The sequence below is a fragment of the Podarcis pityusensis genome (genome assembly GCF_964106645.2).
Source record: "Podarcis pityusensis genome assembly, chromosome: 2".
Lineage (NCBI taxonomy): Eukaryota > Metazoa > Chordata > Lepidosauria > Squamata > Lacertidae > Podarcis > Podarcis pityusensis.
The window spans coordinates 39,289,061-39,309,001 of record NC_138029.1 but is presented as its reverse complement, the minus strand read 5'-3'; the positions used below and the strand labels follow the sequence as shown (position 1 = coordinate 39,309,001).

At 40.7% G+C, this 19,941-nt stretch overlaps 1 protein-coding gene across 4 annotated transcripts in view; it reads right to left on the bottom strand.

The window, feature by feature from the left end:
* The window catches only part of TBCD (tubulin folding cofactor D), a 135,812-nt gene that overhangs the window by 39,144 nt on the left and 76,727 nt on the right, over nucleotides 1-19,941 (bottom strand). For all 4 annotated transcript variants that reach the window (XM_080993611.1, XM_080993614.1, XM_080993613.1 and 1 more), the window contains exons 17-18: nucleotides 15,853-15,882; nucleotides 3,542-3,627 (exon numbers count right to left, since the gene is read on the bottom strand). In XM_080993611.1, coding sequence (XP_080849737.1) covers nucleotides 3,542-3,627; nucleotides 15,853-15,882 — 116 coding nt within the window. The remainder of the gene's footprint in view (nucleotides 1-3,541; nucleotides 3,628-15,852; nucleotides 15,883-19,941) is intronic.

The window sequence follows — 19,941 nt, the reverse complement described above, 5'->3', positions numbered from 1 at the left end:
AAATGAATCATTCCATTAATTAAACAGCACTATATGGAAAGAGTAAACTAAAAATCATGGATATTTTAAGGCCTGAAGGTTTGAAGGACTCCCAGTCTAACATTTTGTGCTAAGGCAGAACAACTTATCCTAGTATCCCTGAAACATACTGTAAATAAGCCTGTATCAACCATGGCAGGGCTGCTTATGTAGGGTTGCCATTTTCAAAAAGTAAAATTCCTGACACCCACAAGGTTGTTGAGCTTTTGGGGGGAACGAACCCAAATTGGGGAAACCCCCTCCCCCCCAAAATTAGTGATTTTAAGCTTTTGGAGCTGTTTCTGCTGCTTTTTCCATTACGTTGCCATACATCTGGGTTTTTCCTGACATTTTGCCAACTAGGCAAAATTCCCCCAACGCCATTTTTACACCTGAAAACCAGGACATGTCATACATGACGTATTGCAAGCCTATGCTTGTGCAACAAGAATCTGTGCAGTTAAACATACACAGTTCACAGATGCAAGAGAAGGGATAGCATACCTTACAGTAGGCCAAACCCTCTAAAATTACTGATTGTTTATGAGTCATGGAAAAAAACAATTTACAATCAAGGCCCTGATCAGTTTTCTCCATGGAATGGGACATTTGTACTTTAGTTCAAACCTAGTCAATCCTCCAATTATGACCTGTTCATCCGGTAACTCAAAAGTACGTAAGAAAAATGGGAAAGAACTGCCTTCCGGACCCATCACATTTCCTTGTTTTTGTTTTGCTATAGAAAAGAGTTGGGAAATTGGCTGCGTGTAGGAGGAAGGTGTGTACCAAAAAAAGCAAAGACTAAAGGGAGGGTGGAGTGCCATGGAAGAGTGTGGGCTGAACAGCTTAAGGATGAAAGGGACAATAAAAAAGGTAATTTAGAAACTGAGTAAGTAACAAAAACAAAGTATGCTCACACCGCAGATACCTAAACAAGCTACTTTCTTCTGGGCCTGCAAATTGTCAGCCTCCCTTCAGTTCACCATTACTTGACTTGTATTCAGTAAGCACATTAATTCATATGGTTCTGCTGGCCTTAAGAATATTCTTCAAAGCTGATGTACAGGAAACATTTGGTTTAGAACAGATACCCATACTAAACATAGTGGGTTGGTAGAATTCTGGACTATAGTACTTCAGACAGTAAGTGGGGGTCGTATTTTTTAATGCTCCCCCATGTTGCTTTTTCAAAATCCCTGCATGTAATGAACAAGCACAGCCAGAAGGGGGCTACATTAATATTCTCTCTCTCTCCCCCCCCCCCTCTGTGTGTGTGTGTGTGTGTACACACTATACCAGGGGTAGGCAACCTAAGACCCGGGGGCCGGATGCAGCCCAATCGCCTTCTCAATCCGGCCCGCAGACGTTCCGGGAATCAGCGTGTTTTTACATGAGTAGAATGTGTCCTTTTATTTAAAATGCATCTCTGCGTTATTTGTGGGGCATAGGAATTCAGTCATTATTTTTTTCAAAATATAGTCCGGCCCCCCACATGGTCTGAGGGACAGTGGACCGGCCCACAGCTGAAAAAGGTTGCTGACCCCTGCACTATACCTTTAAAGCACATTCGAAGCATATTGTTCCCCTCAAAGAATTCTGGAATGTGCTTTAAAGGCATAGTGTGCTCACAGCCTCTGCTCCCTATATGCAGGGAGGTGTTTGTTTCTTCATTTGTTGTTAATTGAGGGAACAGTCAAATACTAGCAATGGTAGCGGCCCAACCTCACCACATGAAGTTACCAAGGAGCTCAGCCTTGCTATCATTTTATGTATCACTGTCAGCACCTTCACTCTAGGAAACTCCCGTTTTCCTAAGGAAAACATACTAAGCATAGGCTGAGACACCCAGAACAAGAGTATCAGCACGCATATGGACAGGCGTCATCCAGGAGACAATGTTTACTTGGACTTTCAAAAAGCTTTTTAGCAAAGCCCCTCAACAAAGATCCCTGAGCAAATGTAGTAGTGATAGAGAGAGCGGGAAGTCCTCTTCCTGATCGGTAACTGGTTAAAGCACACTCGTTATAACCTGACTATTCTTGGAAGGGCTTCCTCCAAGGATCTGTATTGCAATTGGCACTTTTTCACTTGGTTCATATTTAGGGGTGAGCATCAAGATGGTGAGATTTGCTGGTGGCATAAAGTTATTCAGGGTGGTAAAAACAAACAAACAAAAAGGTTAGTGAAGAGTTCCAAAAGGACCTCTCTAAAAAAATCCCAGCTTCACATATACGAAGATGGTGTCTGAAGTGGCAGTGACTGGGCAGGAAAGAGATCTTGGGGTTGTGATGGTCACTGTAGGAACAGATGCTAGACTAGATGGGCCTTTAGCCTGATGTAGCAGGGTTCTCCTTATAGATTTACATTCTTAAGAAGAAAACAACACCATACACAGGCTATTCTCCTTGATCTCGTTCACTAGGAGTACCTTCCGCCAGTTTTGCAGAGGCATGAAAACTCCAGAAATGTCAAACGTCTTCCTTTCTGCCTAGATCCTAACAGTCAAGCCATCCAAGGCATTCCCATCAAACCGAAAATCTGAGACCCCTGATGAAAATAAGCTCCATGCCAGAAGCACTAGGAAACTATCTGCTAAACACATCCCAGTATAGGTACTTAGCTAACAACAGTTATGAACATACATCAAGGGAAGGAATCGCCAACCAAATTATGCAAACAGGACCCTATTTTCACCCCAGGTATTTATATTCACCACCATGACAAGGAAGCTTAGCACCAGCACTCAAGGTAACATTACCCCTCTTTGTTTCTGGAAACCCTCCCTCAGGTAATTGAGCCATAAAGGACATCTATATAGAACACAGTGTTCAGCTTGAGGATACATAAGGTTGTCCCATCTACATTAAAGCTCCCTCTTATTTAGCATTGCCCACCATATTATCCTTTCCCCCCAGGTTTTCCTTCCACACCATCATGTTACTTTTGTACTCAGTTCTTAATTAGGGTTTCAAGGTAATACACACCTAGGCAGTGCTTGCGATTCCACTTGAAGCCACTAGCCACCCAAAGAGGCTAGTACAGTAACCTGAAAGGGCTCTGCTTGGCCCCTGGCCCCAATGTAGATTTACTGAGATAACTTAAGCAACATTTGTGTCCTGCTGCCAAGGACAACTTCACAATCCAGGGCATCCCGCTGAAGAAGAAAAATTATCCCCCCCACACACACTCAGTTTGGTGTAGGTAAATGCCCTATTTCTTGTAAAAGAAAAGGAAACACCATGTGGAACCCTTAATAGTGCCTCTCCTATTAAACATAAAAATCAGAGGGATATATATGGACTTCTACTTAAAATTATTTTACCCAATAGTGAAGAACACAAGCACTTCCAATTTCACTCAGTCTTCTCACATAGAACATTGCAGAAACGTATTGTTCACAATGTTCTCCAATTTCCCATGCAACCATAAGTAGAACAAGAAAGACTTTTTAAAAATCCAAAATTATCTGCGTGTCACCCATAAATTTAAGGCAGAGGAGGTGCTTACATTTAGAGACTCTTACCTTATATTGAGGAAACAATTTGCTCTGCTTCCAACTGCAAAATAATCAGCTGCAGTCAAAATGTCAATCCCATGTGGGAAAGTACCCTATCAAAGTTAGAAGAGAAAATCACATATAATCACATATAATCACAGTAGTAATACTAGAGAACGTTTCACTTAGGTAGACACAAGAATAATTCCCAAAGAATTTGTCCCATATTAGCATCACAAAAAACAATGGAATCCAAACCAGGAAATGTACAGATAAAATGGTGTGGCTACGCAGACAGGATTTGGTTGAGCTTTCAGTACCTCCCACTGAGATCTAGAACAAAGGCTGGGATCCAAAAGGCCAAACAAATTATTATTAATTACTACTACTACTACTACTACTACTACTACTACTACCCCACCCATCTGGCTGGGTTTCCCCAGCCACTCTGGGCAGCTTACAGCATATATTAAAGATTGTAACACATCAGACATTAAAACTCTCCCGATACAGGGCTGCCTTCACTAGGAATTTTCTTAACCCCCTTCCCATTTCAGCCCCCCATCAGCACCCAAAGTGTTAGGAGAGCGGCCCACCCCTGTGATACCAACTATCCCAAGCGTAATGTCACCATCTGTCCATGTGACTCTGGTGCCTTCTGCTGTTAGGGGAAAATGCCTCTCCTTCTGGTGAGGCAGCTGGAGTTAAGTCCAAGAGTGAGCCATCTCCATTGACTTCGCCACCATCTCCAAAGATGCAGAGGCAACAGCACCTGCTCAAACAAACACTATGGCCTCAAACTCTATGAAGGAGAACAAAATTGCTTGCCCAGGCTCAGGATGGCAAATAGCTGTGTCTGCTTCACTCTTCAGGAGAGCACAAGGAGTGTGTCATGTATTGGATCAATGTCTTAACTTCAGCTTAGCCATGGACTGTAGATCTCTACCATGCCTCATCCATTGGTAATCTGCAGAGACACATGTTGGCACCCTACACCAACCTTCATTGATAAAACATTTAAAACTTCCATGGGTGAGCTGGGGAGAGGCAAAACCTTCCACGTGGTTGGCTGGCAGGCATTATCAGTCAGCCATGGGGAGTGATGAGACTTTCCTACCTTCAGAATTTTAACTGGCCAATTATAGGCCAGACTGTGAGGTGGCCTGCCTTCACTCAGGTCTGCCTCCAAAACTTAAAAGATGGATGTGCTGCCTTCCAGCAATGTAGTCGGCATCAGACATCCCATTCTCCTAACCTGTATATATTTGGCCCCGCCTGAAGGGAAGCATGGTGTATACGCATATGACTTTGCAATGGACTAAATTGGTAGTCGTAGTCAAGGCCAGGGAGGAATTTCCCTGTAGACTAATTGTCATAACTTGTTGGCAGAAAAAAGCACTGGGTTGGATCCTTAGTCTAATTGGGGTGTGGGTGTGGAAAGGAGCCTTATCCCCTCTCTCCTCTGAATGAAAGTACGGCAAACTGTTCCCAAGGGGAAGGATTCTGTCCATATGCCCAGTATGGATTCTGTTCATATGCTAACAGGCCACAGATCACCCCAACTGGTATTCTGAAGGGGTCACTCTTATTTGGTGTGCGTCAACTGGGGGTGCTTAACCCATGATTGATCCTGAAGTAGTTATCAGACAGCAACAGGGTTAGCTGATCCAGGATACACATCCAAGGCTTAACCAAAACTCTCTTACACTTGTAATCCATTTGGATGTGGCCATTTCAATCACAAAAGGTGCTCATGTCATTTATTGCTTCCTATGCCTCTACCATGGTGACTCCAGGCTTACTGCACCCTCAGAGGCATAAATTTCTCACTCCCTCACTCAGCAGCTTTCCAACCTTTACTGCTGCAATTTCCCCTACCTCCTTGAACACTGTAACATCATTATACAGTCATACTTCGGGTTACAGCTGCTTCAGGTTGTGTTTTTTCAGGTTGCGGACCGCCGAAACCCGGAAGTACCAGAACGGGTTACTTCCAGGTTTTGGCGGTCATGCATGCGCAGGAGCACCGAACTGAAACCCGCGCATGTGCAGACGCGGGTTGCGAATGCTGTGGGTTGCAAACGTGCATCCCACACGGATCACGTTTGCAACCCGAGCGTCCACTGTATAGCTTCCGGGGACCTATCACTTTTATTTTACTCTTGTTTCTATATTTTTTTAAAATAATCTTTATTGCTTTTAAAACTTACAAGAAAAGAAGAAGAAAAAAGGCGAAAGAAAAAGACAAAATAAAGCAGAGAAGAAAAAAAAAGAGAAAGAAAAGAAAAAACAATACAATACAATACAATAAACAATACAAAACACAACCTTAACACACTAAACTAAACTAAACAAAGCAAAAGAACAACAATTTAAAAACATATATCATACCATTTCATTACTCTATCTTTCATTCCCTTATTTCATCGACCTCCTCTCACCTCCCTTTTTGTATTCCACTTCTATTACTTGTTTCAGCAATTCCTTTCCATCTTTCTCTATTTTTATCATTATGAATATCTTAACATATTTTGTACCTTATTTTCCATTAATACTGAAATACTTATTTATACCTAACTCCTTATAACATTTCTGCTAAAGCCATAAAATTTCATTGCAACAATTTTCTAACACTCATTAAATTTACAATATTTCTATATATAAACTTTAAACTTTCCCAATCTTCTACCACCATCTCTTCTCCCTGGTCTCGGATTCTGCCAGTCATTTCCGTCCATTCCATATAGTTCATCAACCTGGAGATCTTCTGTCCGAGGCTCTTAAATTTTTCCAAGTCCCTTCTGCAGTTTTTCTTCATATTCTTTGATGCTGAGGGTGCTGAAGCGCAGGTCTTGGGGGGGCCCCGATCCAACCATGCCCCCATTCCCTCTCGACAGACCAACCAACTCTCCACAGCTAAAACCAGTGTCCATACAATATCTCAAATCATGTTTCAAGGCTCCCCCAGATCCAAAGGCCCCCACAACTCCAATCACCTCCTGACCCAGATTCAGGACCCAAAGGTCAGTAAATCTCTGCATGAAAGAGTCTATCCAGCCTCCCTTCTTCAATCCAAACAGGGCTCCAGTCTTCAAATTCTGACTTTTTCTATATTCATTCATAAAAGGCCTCCACTTATAGTCCTCAGTTTGCCTCTGTAAAACTGGGGCTTCCACTTGTATTATTTTAGGTTTAACAACATGAACATTCTCCTTCGTCTTCTCCCCAGTTTGTCCTGTCAAAGTAGGTTCCTGTGTCAAATCCTGAACAATTTCTGTATTAATGGTCACTTTTTGTTCCAAATTAGTCACTTTTTGTCCCAAGTGCTCAAGTTTGGTATTCATAGCGTCCGTCTTCTTGTGGAGCTGTTCCAACAAATAGCTTATCTCACATAATACAGTCACTAAGGCTCCTTCTGTCAACATTCTTAAAGTCCAAGGTCGATCTCTATTTCACACAGTTCTTATCTTGCAACTGGAAAAACCCCAGCTCCACTCTTGTAACTGTTTCAAAAGCTCCCTCTAGAGGGAAACAGTCTCCACTTGTATCAATCCTTTCAAACACAGTTTAAACTATAAAGATAGTTTCTTTTCCTACTTTTTAAACGCAGATGAGTACAATGGAAACAATATATTTCTCTTATTGCTAGCGTCACTCTTTCTGGCAGCCCGTTTCCAGGTTCGGAGCAGTGGTAATTTGGTTTTTCACTCTCTCCTGCAGGCTCACCAGGTCCAAAATTTCCCCCCTCTTCTCCTGCTTCCAAGGGGGGTTTAATAGTTTTAACCAATGGAGATTTAATCCTTTACAAAAATAAAATTTCCAAGGCTTTAATTTGCAACTTCTTTGCTTCAATCTTTTTACAAAAAAGGAAGGCGGACTTCCTGTTTAGAACCTTCCCGTTTCGATGCCGAATTAATGAATTTAAGGATCTAATTTTCCGTTCTACTCACGGGTAGTTGTTTAAAATCCAATTGTCCACAGGAAAAAGTCAGCGCTCTCCGGCAACAGCGATGCGGCTTCACTCCGTGAAAAAAGCAGTCAATTCAAAGCACCGCGCCACTCACCCCACTTCGCTCCGGATCCCCAAATCAGGGTTTCCCCGTGAGTAGGGGAGGCGCAAAGGGTGCCAGCCGAATCCCAAGTTCACAGGCTTCTCCCGCCTGTGATTTCAGTGGGTCTCCACCTTCGCCGTGGCGGTCAGACCCTAATTTCCGCGGAGCAAATTCCTCCCGATCGGAGGAACTCCGCCATTGCCTGGAGGCGCCAACCCAGAAGTCCTATTTTACTCTTGTTTCTATTGCTCCTTCCCAAGTCTGAGGGCAATCTACTAAGCCAGATCAACATTTTAAAGTTACATACATCACGCTCTCATGTCTTTCAGTTAAAGTGTCAGTATTTGGGACAAATCTATCAGACCAACAGCAGCTCATCCTCCAACAAAACACAGCTAGAGCCACAGAGGGGAGAGACTGTCCTAGCACTAGACTTTAATTCCTTCCAGTCATTCATTTTCTATGAGGGCTTATATCCAGAGTACAGAAAAGTAGGTTCTCAGGATTTATAGTTCAGTATTCAATCCGCCCAGAAAAACCCATGTCTACTGAGAAGGTCCAATGAACTGGGAATGAGACTTAATGTCACATGGGTATAGAACTACAGCCCAAGTCTCTAGCACACCTTTTTTGTTGCTTGAAAATTCACTTGAGTCATTCCTAATTATTGATATATAGGTCACAGAGTTATTATTAGTTGACCTTGTTTTGCTTCAGTATCATAATGAAAATTTCCCTACAAGAGGAGACAACACATCAACTAAAGACAAAGTATACTAGAACTAGAAAGTAATCACCAAAATGCAACAAAAGTGAAACCATAGTTGATAAGGATGGATCAATTTTAGACCTTTTCATAATTATTTTTGTAAATAACTTTGCCTACATGCTTTCACCAGAGAGCTATAAAAGTGTAAAATGGTCTAAAATGTAACTGTTTCAACCATATAACTGAAGTGCTTGCAGTAGAGAGTGAGACTTCCCATGCTGGGATGCCAGAAAGACAAAAAAATATGTCCACAGTAAGTCTTGCTCATAAAAAAAGAAATGTGAATACAGAAAATTTGCATAATATAGGTTTTATTGCTTTCCCAACACTCTGTCATGGTTTGCTAAAAGAAGGCATAGGTTCTTCTTGCCACCAGATTTAGAATTTAGAGAGAGCTTACAATCTAAAACAAACTATTCAAGTTGTTAGAAATGTGGTAGAAAGACCAGCTTTTAAAAATAACTTCTCTAAAGGAAAGCACAATGAAGTAGAGCTGAGGCATAAAAAGGAGACATATGAAACTCATGAAAAAAGGGTTTCCAACTTCTGCAATCTGTCAGGAGAAAAAAGAATGGGACAAAAATGTCATCTTTAAAGTGGCAGCAACATACAGTGGTACCTCGGGTTAAGTACTTAATTCGTTCTGGAGGTCGAAACTGTTCTTAACCTGAAGCACCACTTTAGCTAATGGGGCCTCCCGCTGCCACCACACCGCCGGAGCACAATTTCTGTTCTCATCCTGAAGCAAAGTTCTTAACCCGAGGTACTATTTCTGGGTTAGCGGAGTCTGTAACCTGAAGCGTATGTAACCCAAGGTACCACTGTACTCAAAATGAGGTCATCCACAACACTATGTGCAACACGATCCACTCCCTCCTTGTCAAGGAAGAGGAGGAGGTGTTCAGCATAGCGCTGCTGATTGCCCCATTTAAGTAGTTGTTGCAGTCACTTTAAATCGGTAACTCACAACAGTATGAGCAAGGCAAAATTCCCTGATTGCTTGGCAAGTACCTCCCTAAGAGCCAGGAAGAGACTGCAATTTCACAGCAAAAAGTATAGTTGATTGATTGATTGATGAGCTGTCCTTTTGGAGAAAACGTCATGCTACCTGAAACGTGATCTTTCATTGTGGAACGCCCACTCCAGAAAAAAATTACCTCAGCCCTGCAAGCAACTGTAATCAAGAAAACAGAAGGACTACACACAAATCTAACACTGTTTCTGCTTGCAAAACTCAGCAACAACATTATGTCTTCCGATGGAAAAATAAGTCCTAAATCTCCCTTGCAGTCACGGGGAAAGTTGTCTGGCTGAATCACATTACAAAACTGATTAGGAAAAAATGGATCACACATACCTATCATAATTAGCAGCCATTTTCTTAGGCTGCAAGGTGTAATTTGGTACTCCACCCTGGGGGAAAAGGTGGTTCACTAGTATAGACTTCCTTCTTGCTGTCAATTTTTGTGACACAGTAGCAAATCTTCTCTTACAGCAAGAAAAGCAACCCAACACACAGGTCCTCTGGACTGATTTTATGGCATGTGAAATGAGCTGCTCCTTATAAACACAAGGCTAGAGGCAAATATTTCACCACTCCCAAACAGATCCCAAGTTTCCTTCCGTTTGATTTAGAATAATTGATCTCCTCACTTTCTCAAGGCAACTAACAACAGTCAAAATACAAATAACTAACAAACAAGTAATCAAATAACAACCCAAGCCCAGAAACAGTATGGCAAGTAATTAAAAATCAGGATCAGTTTAAACTACCAAAAAATATAAAAAGCCCACCAGCACAAAAATTATTCATCTGGCAAACTCTCTGCAGGAGAGTGTTCCAACACTGGGATGTGGCTATAGGAATGACATCTTATACATTCTGATTAATCTAACACACACTCATATTGGGATGCAGCAAAGGGCCTCTCCATCAGAAAGCCACATTCCCCCAAGCATCCAGGCTTCAATTCTCGACCAACTCACACTTTCAAAGGCAGCCCCACAAAAAGCACATTAAAGTACTAACTAAGGCATTGTGACTAGGCGTGACTCTTCCCCAGAAATGGGAGCAGTTGGTATATCTGCCTAAACTGGGTAAAGCTCCCTCCTTGACTGCAACCACTGTTCCTGAGAATCCAACAGAAAAACCAGACCCAGAAAACCCCCCAAAGAAACCCAAAAAAGGAAAGAGATATCCATCAAGAACAAGCAAAATATCAACATCAGGAGAAGCTGCACACTGACATACACAAAGCATCTCCATCTTATCTGGATTAAATTTTTATTCATCCAGCTGATTACTCCTTAGCAGTAAGTAGTAAAACCATCTCTCTCTCCTGCCATGTTCTGCTCTCCCTATCCATGTAAGCCCATCTCTCTCTTTTGGTGTGATACCCATCTCTCTTTCTCTCTCATTTATCTTCTCCCGCCTCTCACACCCCACTTGCTGCAATTTTATTACTCCGTCTCTTTCTCTCTCTTCATCTTCGCTCCCAAATGATTCCTGTATTGCAACTGGAATTGTTGCTTTGTCTCAAATCCTCTTCCACTAGTTTTTAATCCAAGTTCTACCCACAATAAATCAATGCTCACTTCCGTGTCCTAGCAACACTGACAACTGCCTGCATGCTGCTCTTCTGAATCACAGGAGACAGTACCTCTGATTTTGAACTGCAATACAAACACTGTGTACAGAATGCCTCCCCTTATCAAACAAAGGACAGAGGCCTAATGGCTTTTGCAAAAAGTAGTAGTAAAGGAAGGCCAGCCATTTTGGCAAGACATCGCTCTCATCCCTTTACTTCCAGGCACTCATCGCAAGAGGCTTCACTATCATAGCTACAATACATGGCATCTGCACAGTCAGGTATGCAATAGTTATTCTGTAACATGTCCACAAAAGAGAAGCATCTCAAAAGAGAGAGGGAAGCTTTTCTCAATGGATGTAAAGCACATCCTGAAAAAGGAACAAAAGGAACTATGGATAATCAAGTGTTTTTTTGTTGTTGTTTTTTTGAGGCAGCATCACTTCGTTTGTAATCACCATTTCCATAGTTAAATTACAGTATTTGCATTGGGACATGGGACATGTGCCACCAATAAATTTCAGCAAGACCAGCTAAGGTAAAGCTGCAAGTTTGAGACCCAAGAAAACTGGCAACTTGAAACAGGATGAAGTCAGAGCAGGGTGTTTACTCAATCCAGTTCTAAACGGTGAGTACTTTTGTCATTACTATAATCTCTGGAGTGACAACACAGAGAGCAATTTGAACATTCTGCACCTCTGTCACAGTTCTTTTTGGGACACACCGAAGTCAATATCAGAAGTGAGAGCCAGCAGGTCAGATAAAAAAAGTAGTCATTCCTCTGCAAGCCATGTTTGACAGATGGCAAGATCCAAGACCATAGGAAAGCAGAGGGATTTGCATTCAGTGCTAAATATAAACCCTACTGCAAAAGAAGAATTTGAAAAGCACTAAGGAGTCATGGCTTTACCTGTCCTGCACATGACATCAAATGACGTCCGATAGTTTCTGGTAGGTCATGCCCACCTGACACCAAATGATGTCAGGTGAGCATGACCTCCCACAAACTACCACATTAGCCAAACGTGCCTAATTTCGCCAGCCTGGTCTATATCAAAACTCCCGTTTGAAAAGCTGCATTCTCTTTCCAGTTATTAGCTATGTTTTGTAGAGATGAGGTATTATTCGTTAATAATAATTTATAATTAGAGATTACAGGAAAATGTAAACTCCTATATAAACGCTAAGTATCAGCATTTGAGTAAAATGAGATGTGAGGTACAAGATTCTACCAGCAGCGCTATCAGCGTAAACTGCTGCATTGGCCACCTCATGAGAAGAGAAGACTCCCTGGAAAAGACCCTGATGTTGGGAAAGATGGAGGGCACAAGGAGAAGGGGACGACAGAGGACGAGATGGTTGGACAGTGTTCTCGAAGCTACCAGCATGAGTTTGACCAAACTGCGGGAGGCAGTGGAAGATAGGAGTGCCTGGCATGCTCTGGTCCATGGGGTCACGAAGAGTTGGACACGACTAAATGACTAAACAACAACAACAATTGGAGCGGACTGCACACATTCAAGTGTAACCAAACCAAAAGGAATATATGAATGTCACTCTGATGAAAAAGAAAAATAATCAAAAGGCTATATTGGTAAAAATGAAGAACTTAGCCAAACTGCACCCTTTCTCATAATGCAGCATCATAAACAGCACTGGCATGTTCACCAGGCTGTTTTGCCACCTCAGTAAGAAGCAGTCAATGAAGGGTGTGGCAAAAGCCACCCCAGGGTGCAGACACATTCGAGGGAGTGTTTTAAGTTTCAGATGCAGTGGGAGTCAAGAGTTGATACTAAATGAAAAAGCTGGCAAAACTCTGAAGGCAGCAAGGATTGGCCACTCCAAGCATGAAGAAATACTAAATGACATTATGACCAAACAGAAATAGAAAAGAAAATCGCACATGCCTTATGGAGTCTGAACTGTGGATAACTGACCAATAAAGGCATATTGGGATTGTGGTAGATAACTCAACAAGAACATTGCCTCAGTATGTGACAGCTGTGAAAAAGATGAATGCCATTAAGAAAGGAACAGAAAAGAAAACTCTCAGCATTATAATGCCTGTATAAATATCTATGGTGCAAAGATACGTGGAATACTGTGCAGAGTGTTGATAACCAAACCCCGAAAAGAATAGTATAGAGCTTTCTAAAAATCCAAAAGTATAATAGCATAAAGTTTTGGGGCTAAGAACAAGGGCATCTAACAGACCATGTAGAATAGGATAATGATCAATGTTTCTTCTCAAAACTTTATGATTAACTATCTACTAAATTCACAAATGCTAGAACAGAGAACCAGCAGTACTGGATATGATGAACCAAGCTATCTTCAAATCTTTAAAAGGCTGCCACATGGAGGATGGAGCAACTTTGTTTTCTTCCCGCTCTGGAGGCTAGGACTTGAACCAATGTCCTGAAGTTACAAGAAAGGACATTCCAGCTAAGCATCAGGAAGAACTTTCTGACAGTAAGAGCTGTTTGACAGTGGAATGGACACCCTTGGAAGGTGGTAGACGCTCCTTCCTTGTAAGTTTCTAAGTAGAGGTTGGATGGCATCTGTAATTGGTACCTTACTTGAGAATGCTGCATTGCGGGGGGTTGGACTAGATGACCCTTGGGGTCCCTTTCAACTCTACAAGTCTATGATTCTAACAGCATGGGGCATGTGGGTGCCAAAACCCACCAGGATATAGTTAACATGGTCACCTGGTCCATATGGATTCATTATATTCCAGGGACTGGGGTGGTATCGTAGGACCACAGAACACAAATTATGTTTTTCTCTCTTGCCATGGTCTCTGCCTCTCAAGTCTAACAGGTTGTGCACATTTCTGGAGTATGTCAAACAATACTTGAAAATCGCTGAATACTTGAAAATTGCTCCCAGGGCTACTAGAATAGGAATAGAAGTGTATACAGTTGGTGTAAACGCATACCAGGAACAATGTTTAAGTCCTAGAATCATAGAATCATAGAGTTGGAAGAGACCACAAGGGCCATCGAGTCCAACCCCCTGCCAAGCAGGAAACACCATCAGAGCATTCCTGACATATGGTTGTCAAGCCTCTGCTTAAAGACCTCCAAAGAAGGAGACTCCACCACACTCCTTGGCAGCAAATTCCACTGTCGAACAGCTCTTACTGTCAGGAAGTTCTTCCTAATGTTTAGGTGGAATCTTCTTTCTTGTAGTTTGGATCCATTGCTCCGTGTCCGCTTCTCTGGAGCAGCAGAAAACAACCTTTCTCCCTCCTCTATGTGACATCCTTTTATATATTTGAACATGGCTATTATATCACCCCTTAACCTCCTCTTCTCCAGGCTAAACATGCCCAGCTCCCTTAGCCGTTCCTCATAAGGCATCGTTTCCAGGCCTCTGACCATTTTGGTTGCCCTCCTCTGGACACGTTCCAGTTTGTCAGTGTCCTTCTTGAACTGTGGTGCCCAGAACTGGACACAGTACTCCAGGTGAGGTCTGACCAGAGCAGAATACAGTGGCACTATTACTTCCCTTGATCTAGATGCTATACTCCTATTGATGCAGCCCAGAATTGCATTGGCTTTTTTAGCTGCCGCGTCACACTGTTGGCTCATGTCAAGTTTGTGGTCAACCAAGACTCCTAGATCCTTTTCACATGTACTGCTCTCAAGCCAGGTGTCACCCATCTTGTATTTGTGCCTCTCATTTTTTTTGCCCAAGTGCAATACTTTACATTTCTCCCTGTTAAAATTCATCTTGTTTTGGCCCAGTTCTCTAATCTGTCAAGGTCGTTTTGAAGTGTGATCCTGTCCTCTGGGGTGTTAGCCACCCCTCCTCTCAACTTTTGAAATAGAAGCACAGTACAGGATTGATCCATCAGCATTGTGTATCCCTTAAGAAATAGTACCACAAAAAACAGTGCTCCTAGTGAGTCTGTTACCAAATAACATTTTGTCCACATGCTTTCAAACATGTTTCAAAAATGCTTTAATCTGCAAAAAGGCTTATCTGTTTCCACTTACCAATGTATACATATTCACTACTGATAGACTTTCAGAAAAGAAACAGTGCAAGGCTACAACCTTCTACATACCAATGGCAAACCATTTTAGCAATTTTGTCTTATTTTTTTAATCAGTCTTTCTTTAAGCAACCTCATTGAGGTTCCCTTAAAAGTGAAATTAATCTGACTATAAATTATTTACATTCTGGTCTAGAAATGTGCAAAACTGTATAAAAATCAGGGAAGTGGGCACCATTGGGAATTAGAAGTGCTTTTCCTTTCCAACAAAGTTGTGCTCAACCCTCATTCTCCATTGCATTTATACCCAACTGCTGCATCAGGTTAATGAGGGAAACAGGGGCAGAAGCTGTTCCTATTGCTCAAGAAAAATACCGTATTTTTCGCTCTATAAGACGCACTAGACCACAAGACACACCTAGTTTTTCGAGGAGAAAAACAAGAAAAAAAATATTCTGAATCTCAGAAGCCAGAACAGCAAGAGGGATTGCTGTGCAGTGAAAGCAGCAATCCCTCTTGCTGTTCTGGCTTCTGGGATAGCTGCGCAGCCTGCATTCGCTCAGAAAGACGCACACACATTTCCCCTTACTTTTTAGGAGGGAAAAAGCGAGTCTTATAGAGCAAAAAATATGGTACTTCCCTAACAGCTTTTGCACTGTGCTGATTTTCAGAATGGTGGTATTTGGTATGCCGCCTTTTAAAAAGCTAAGGGCTCTCCCTCAGAATATACTCAAATGTCGTAATTATGTTTTTAATAGGTACACATGAAGCATTACCAAGATCATTTTGAAATCATTTCTCCAAATTCACCAAACTCTCCCTTCACTTCCACAAGTGACAAAATGTCTACACTTAATTTTACGCTACAGTAGATTTACAAGAAATTAAATGAAGAGAGTTAAAAAAAAGAGAAGAAGTTACCATACCTGTCTACCAACATTCTCCTGGAAGGCAGCCTAAGAAGAGAAAGAACAAACATACAAAAATGAGTCAGGTTTGCTTGCAGATAAATACTAGTTCATGAATTCAAAATAAACATGCAGCAGTATAAACGACCCATGGGCTTTATTTTAAAAAGTAAAGTCAGCTTTGCTGGATGAATATGCCCTCAAGGAGTTGTTGTCACTGCTACTTTATGTGCTAATGCTCTTTTAAATCTGCAGGTTGCCTGCCAACTGTTTAAGAATATGCATTTATTAAAAATAGGCGCACCCACAACAGTGGCCTTTATTGCTGACACAGGGCTTCCCAACAGAAATGAAAAGGCAATGCCCTAAGAACTTAAGTACCAAGAGAGGATGGTTTTCCAACATGCTTCCGGAAGGCCTGTGTGTGGTTAACGTGCATTTTCAGATTTCAAAGCTCATGAGCCTCCTCCTCTCAGAAGCTACATGAGGATTCTATTGTCAGCAGCTTAGTTGGAATGTTCTTCCTTTATGGACTTCACTTTCATATGCTAAACTACCAGTATTTGTTATTCATGTACATACATATATATAGAGGGAGTGTGTGTGTCAAAACTTCTGTTTTTAACAGTACACTCTAGCGATCAGAAGATAGGTATTAGAAAGAATTGGAAAGTGGTAAACCATAGGTAGTGGAGCATTTTTACATTAAGGCAGCCTGACTAAATTATGCAGCGAAGTTGAGATTTCAGTACTTTACCTGGTAGTAAAGAAAAACCTATGTTCTCTCTCTCTCTCTTTTTTTTATAAGATATTTATTAGGATTTTTTAAAAAATATTACAATACAAAATGAAAAAGAAAAAAAAATACAAAATAAAAATGATTAAAAACACTCAGATTTTCCATTGCTTATTTTTCTTTAGCTTGTTTCCCGGACCTCCACATACCTCCCTTTTTCGTATTCCAGTTCAGTTTGTTGGTTCAGCAAATCCTTACCCTCTTTATTTATCCTATTCTTTGGTCTTAAAATAGTAACATTAGATTTTTACCTCTTAACAACCCCTTTTTCATATTCCCTTAAAGCATTACAGCTAGAAACCACTTAATTTCTATCCAACATCGTTCTAACATTCATTAATTTTACAATATTTCTGTAGATAATCTTTTAACTTCTTCCAATCTTCTTCCACCGACTCTTCTCCCTGGTCTCGGATTCTGCCAGTCATTTCTGCCAGTTCCATATAGTCCATCAGCTTCATCTGCCATTCTTCCAGAGTGGGTAGATCTTGTGTCTTCCAATACTTTGCAATGAGTATTCTTGCTGCTGTTGTAGCATACATAAAAAAGGTTCTATCCTTCTTTGGCACCAATTGATCGACTATGCCCAGGAGAAAGGCCTCTGGTTTCTTCAAGAAGGTATATTTAAATACCTTTTTCAGTTCATTATATATCACTTCCCAGAAAGCCTTAATCCTTGGGCACGTCCACCAAAGGTGAAAGAATGTACCTTCAGTTTCTTTACATTTCCAACATTTATTATCGGGCAAATGATAAATTTTTGCAAGCTTGACTGGGGTCATGTACCACCTGTAAATCATTTTCATAATATTCTCTCTTAGGGCATTACATGCCGTAAACTTCATACCTGTGGTCCATAACTGTTCCCAGTCAGCCATCATTATGTTATGACCAACATCTTGTGCCCATTTAATCATAGCAGATTTCACCGTTTCATCCTGAGTATTCCATTTCAACAGCAAGTTATACATCTTTGACAAAATCTTAGTTCTGGGTTCTAATAGTTCTGTTTCTAATTTTGATTTTTCCACCTGGAACCCAATTTTCTTATCCAGATTATATGCCTCCATTATCTGATAATAATGAAGCCAATCTCGCACTTTGTTTTTTAATTTCTCAAAACTCTGCAATTTCAGTCTATCTCCATCTTGTTCCAAAATTTCCCAATATTTCGGCCATTTGGCCTCCATATTGAGCTTTTTCAGAGCTTTTGCTTCCATCGGTGACAGCCACCTTGGAGTTTTATTTTCCAATAAGTCCTTGTATCTTATCCAGACATTAAACAATGCTTTCCTGACGATGTGATTTTTAAATGCTTTATGTGCTTTGACCTTATCATACCACAGATATGCATGCCATCCAAATACATTGTTAAAACCTTCTAAATCCAAAATGTCAGTGTTTTCAAGAAGCAACCATTCTTTCAACCAGCAGAAAGCTGCTGATTCATAGTAAAGTTTAAAGTCTGGCAGGGCAAATCCACCTCTTTCCTTTGCATCTGTTAATATTTTAAATTTTATTCTAGGCTTCTTGCCCTGCCAGATAAATTTAGAAATATCTCTCTGCCACCTCTTGAAACAGTCCATTTTGTCCACAATTTGCAATGTTTGAAACAAAAACAACATTCTAGGCAATACATTCATTTTTACCGCAGCAATACGGCCCAGCAGTGAAAGCTTCAAATTTGACCAAATTTCTAAATCTTTTTTCACTTCAGCCCAGCATTTTTCATAGTTGTCTTTGAATAAATTCCCATTTTTTGCTGTCATGTTAATCCCCAAATATTTAACTTTTTTAGCCACTGTTAAACCTGTCTCATTCTGAAACCTCTCTCTCTCCATTGGTGTTAAATTTTTCTCTAAAACCTTGGTCTTTAACTTATTCAACTTAAATCCTGCAACTTGACCAAATTCTTGAATCAGTTCTAAAACTCTTTTGGTACTAGATTCTGGCTCCTGTAACATCAATACTAAGTCATCTGCAAATGCTCTCAGTTTGTACTGTTTGGCTCCGACCTGTATACCTTTAACCAACCGGTCCCTTCTAATCATATTCAGCAGAACCTCCAGGACCGATGTAAAAAGCAATGGGGAAATTGGGCAACCTTGTCTTGTCCCTTTTTCTATCCTAAATTCTTCCGTCACCACATTATTTACAATTAGTTTAGCCTTTTGTTCTGAATAAATTGCACTTATACCATTTTCAAAACCTTGGCCTACCCCCATCCCCTGTAGGTTCTTCTTCATAAAACTCCAAGAGATATTGTCAAAAGCTTTCTCCGCATCCACAAATATCAAAACTGCTTTAGTGTTTATGTTCACTTCTAGTTTTTCCAAAATATCAATTATATTCCTCAAATTGTCAGACAAGTGTCTTCCCGGGAGAAAGCCCGCTTGGTCTTTATGAATCTCTTCCATCAATACTTTTTTCAATCTCTTGGCCAAAATGTCTGCAAAAATTTTGTAATCCACATTAAGTAACGATATGGGACGGTAGTTCTTAAGCTGAGTCTTTTCAGTCTCTGTTTTCGGTATAAGTGTAATGTACGCATCTTTCCACGACTCTGGTGCCCTTTTCCCTTCCAATATTTCATTGCAGACTTCCTTTAAAGGTTGTAGTAGCCACTCTTTCAAAGATCTATAATATCTAGAAGTCAGCCCATCCGGTCCTGGAGATTTGCCTAATTGCATGTTTTGAATGGCACCTTCTACTTCCTGTTCAGATATTTTGTAGTTCAACATTAATTTACTTTCTTGGGATATTTTTTGTAATCCATTTATCTTCAGAAATCGATCTATGTCCATTTCTTTCTGTGGCCTTTGTGTGTATAATTGTTTAAAGTACCTCTGGAAACAGTTTCTAATCTCAGCTGGGTTATGTATATTCTTTCCTTCCACTTCTAAATTTGTGATAGTATTTAATTTTTGTCTTTTTTTCATTCGCCAGGCCAGCAATTTCCCACATTTGTTAGCTGATTCAAATGTTTTTTGTCTCATTTGTTTAATTTTCCATTCTATTTCCTGATTCATCATTTCCATATATTGTACTTGATATAACTTTATTTCTCTCAAAATCTCCTGCGACTTTGGTTTTGCTCTCAATTTCTTTTCACTTTCTTTTATTTTCCCCAAAATTTTGTCTTTCTTCTCATTTTGACTTCTCTTCTTTATTGCATTCTGTTGTATCAGAAACCCTCTCATGACAGCTTTACTTGCGTCCCAGATGACTCTTTTTTCTACATTAGTATTCATATTTATTTCAAAATAGTCTCTCAAGGTTTTTTGGGCCTTTTTATACACTTCTTCATCTCT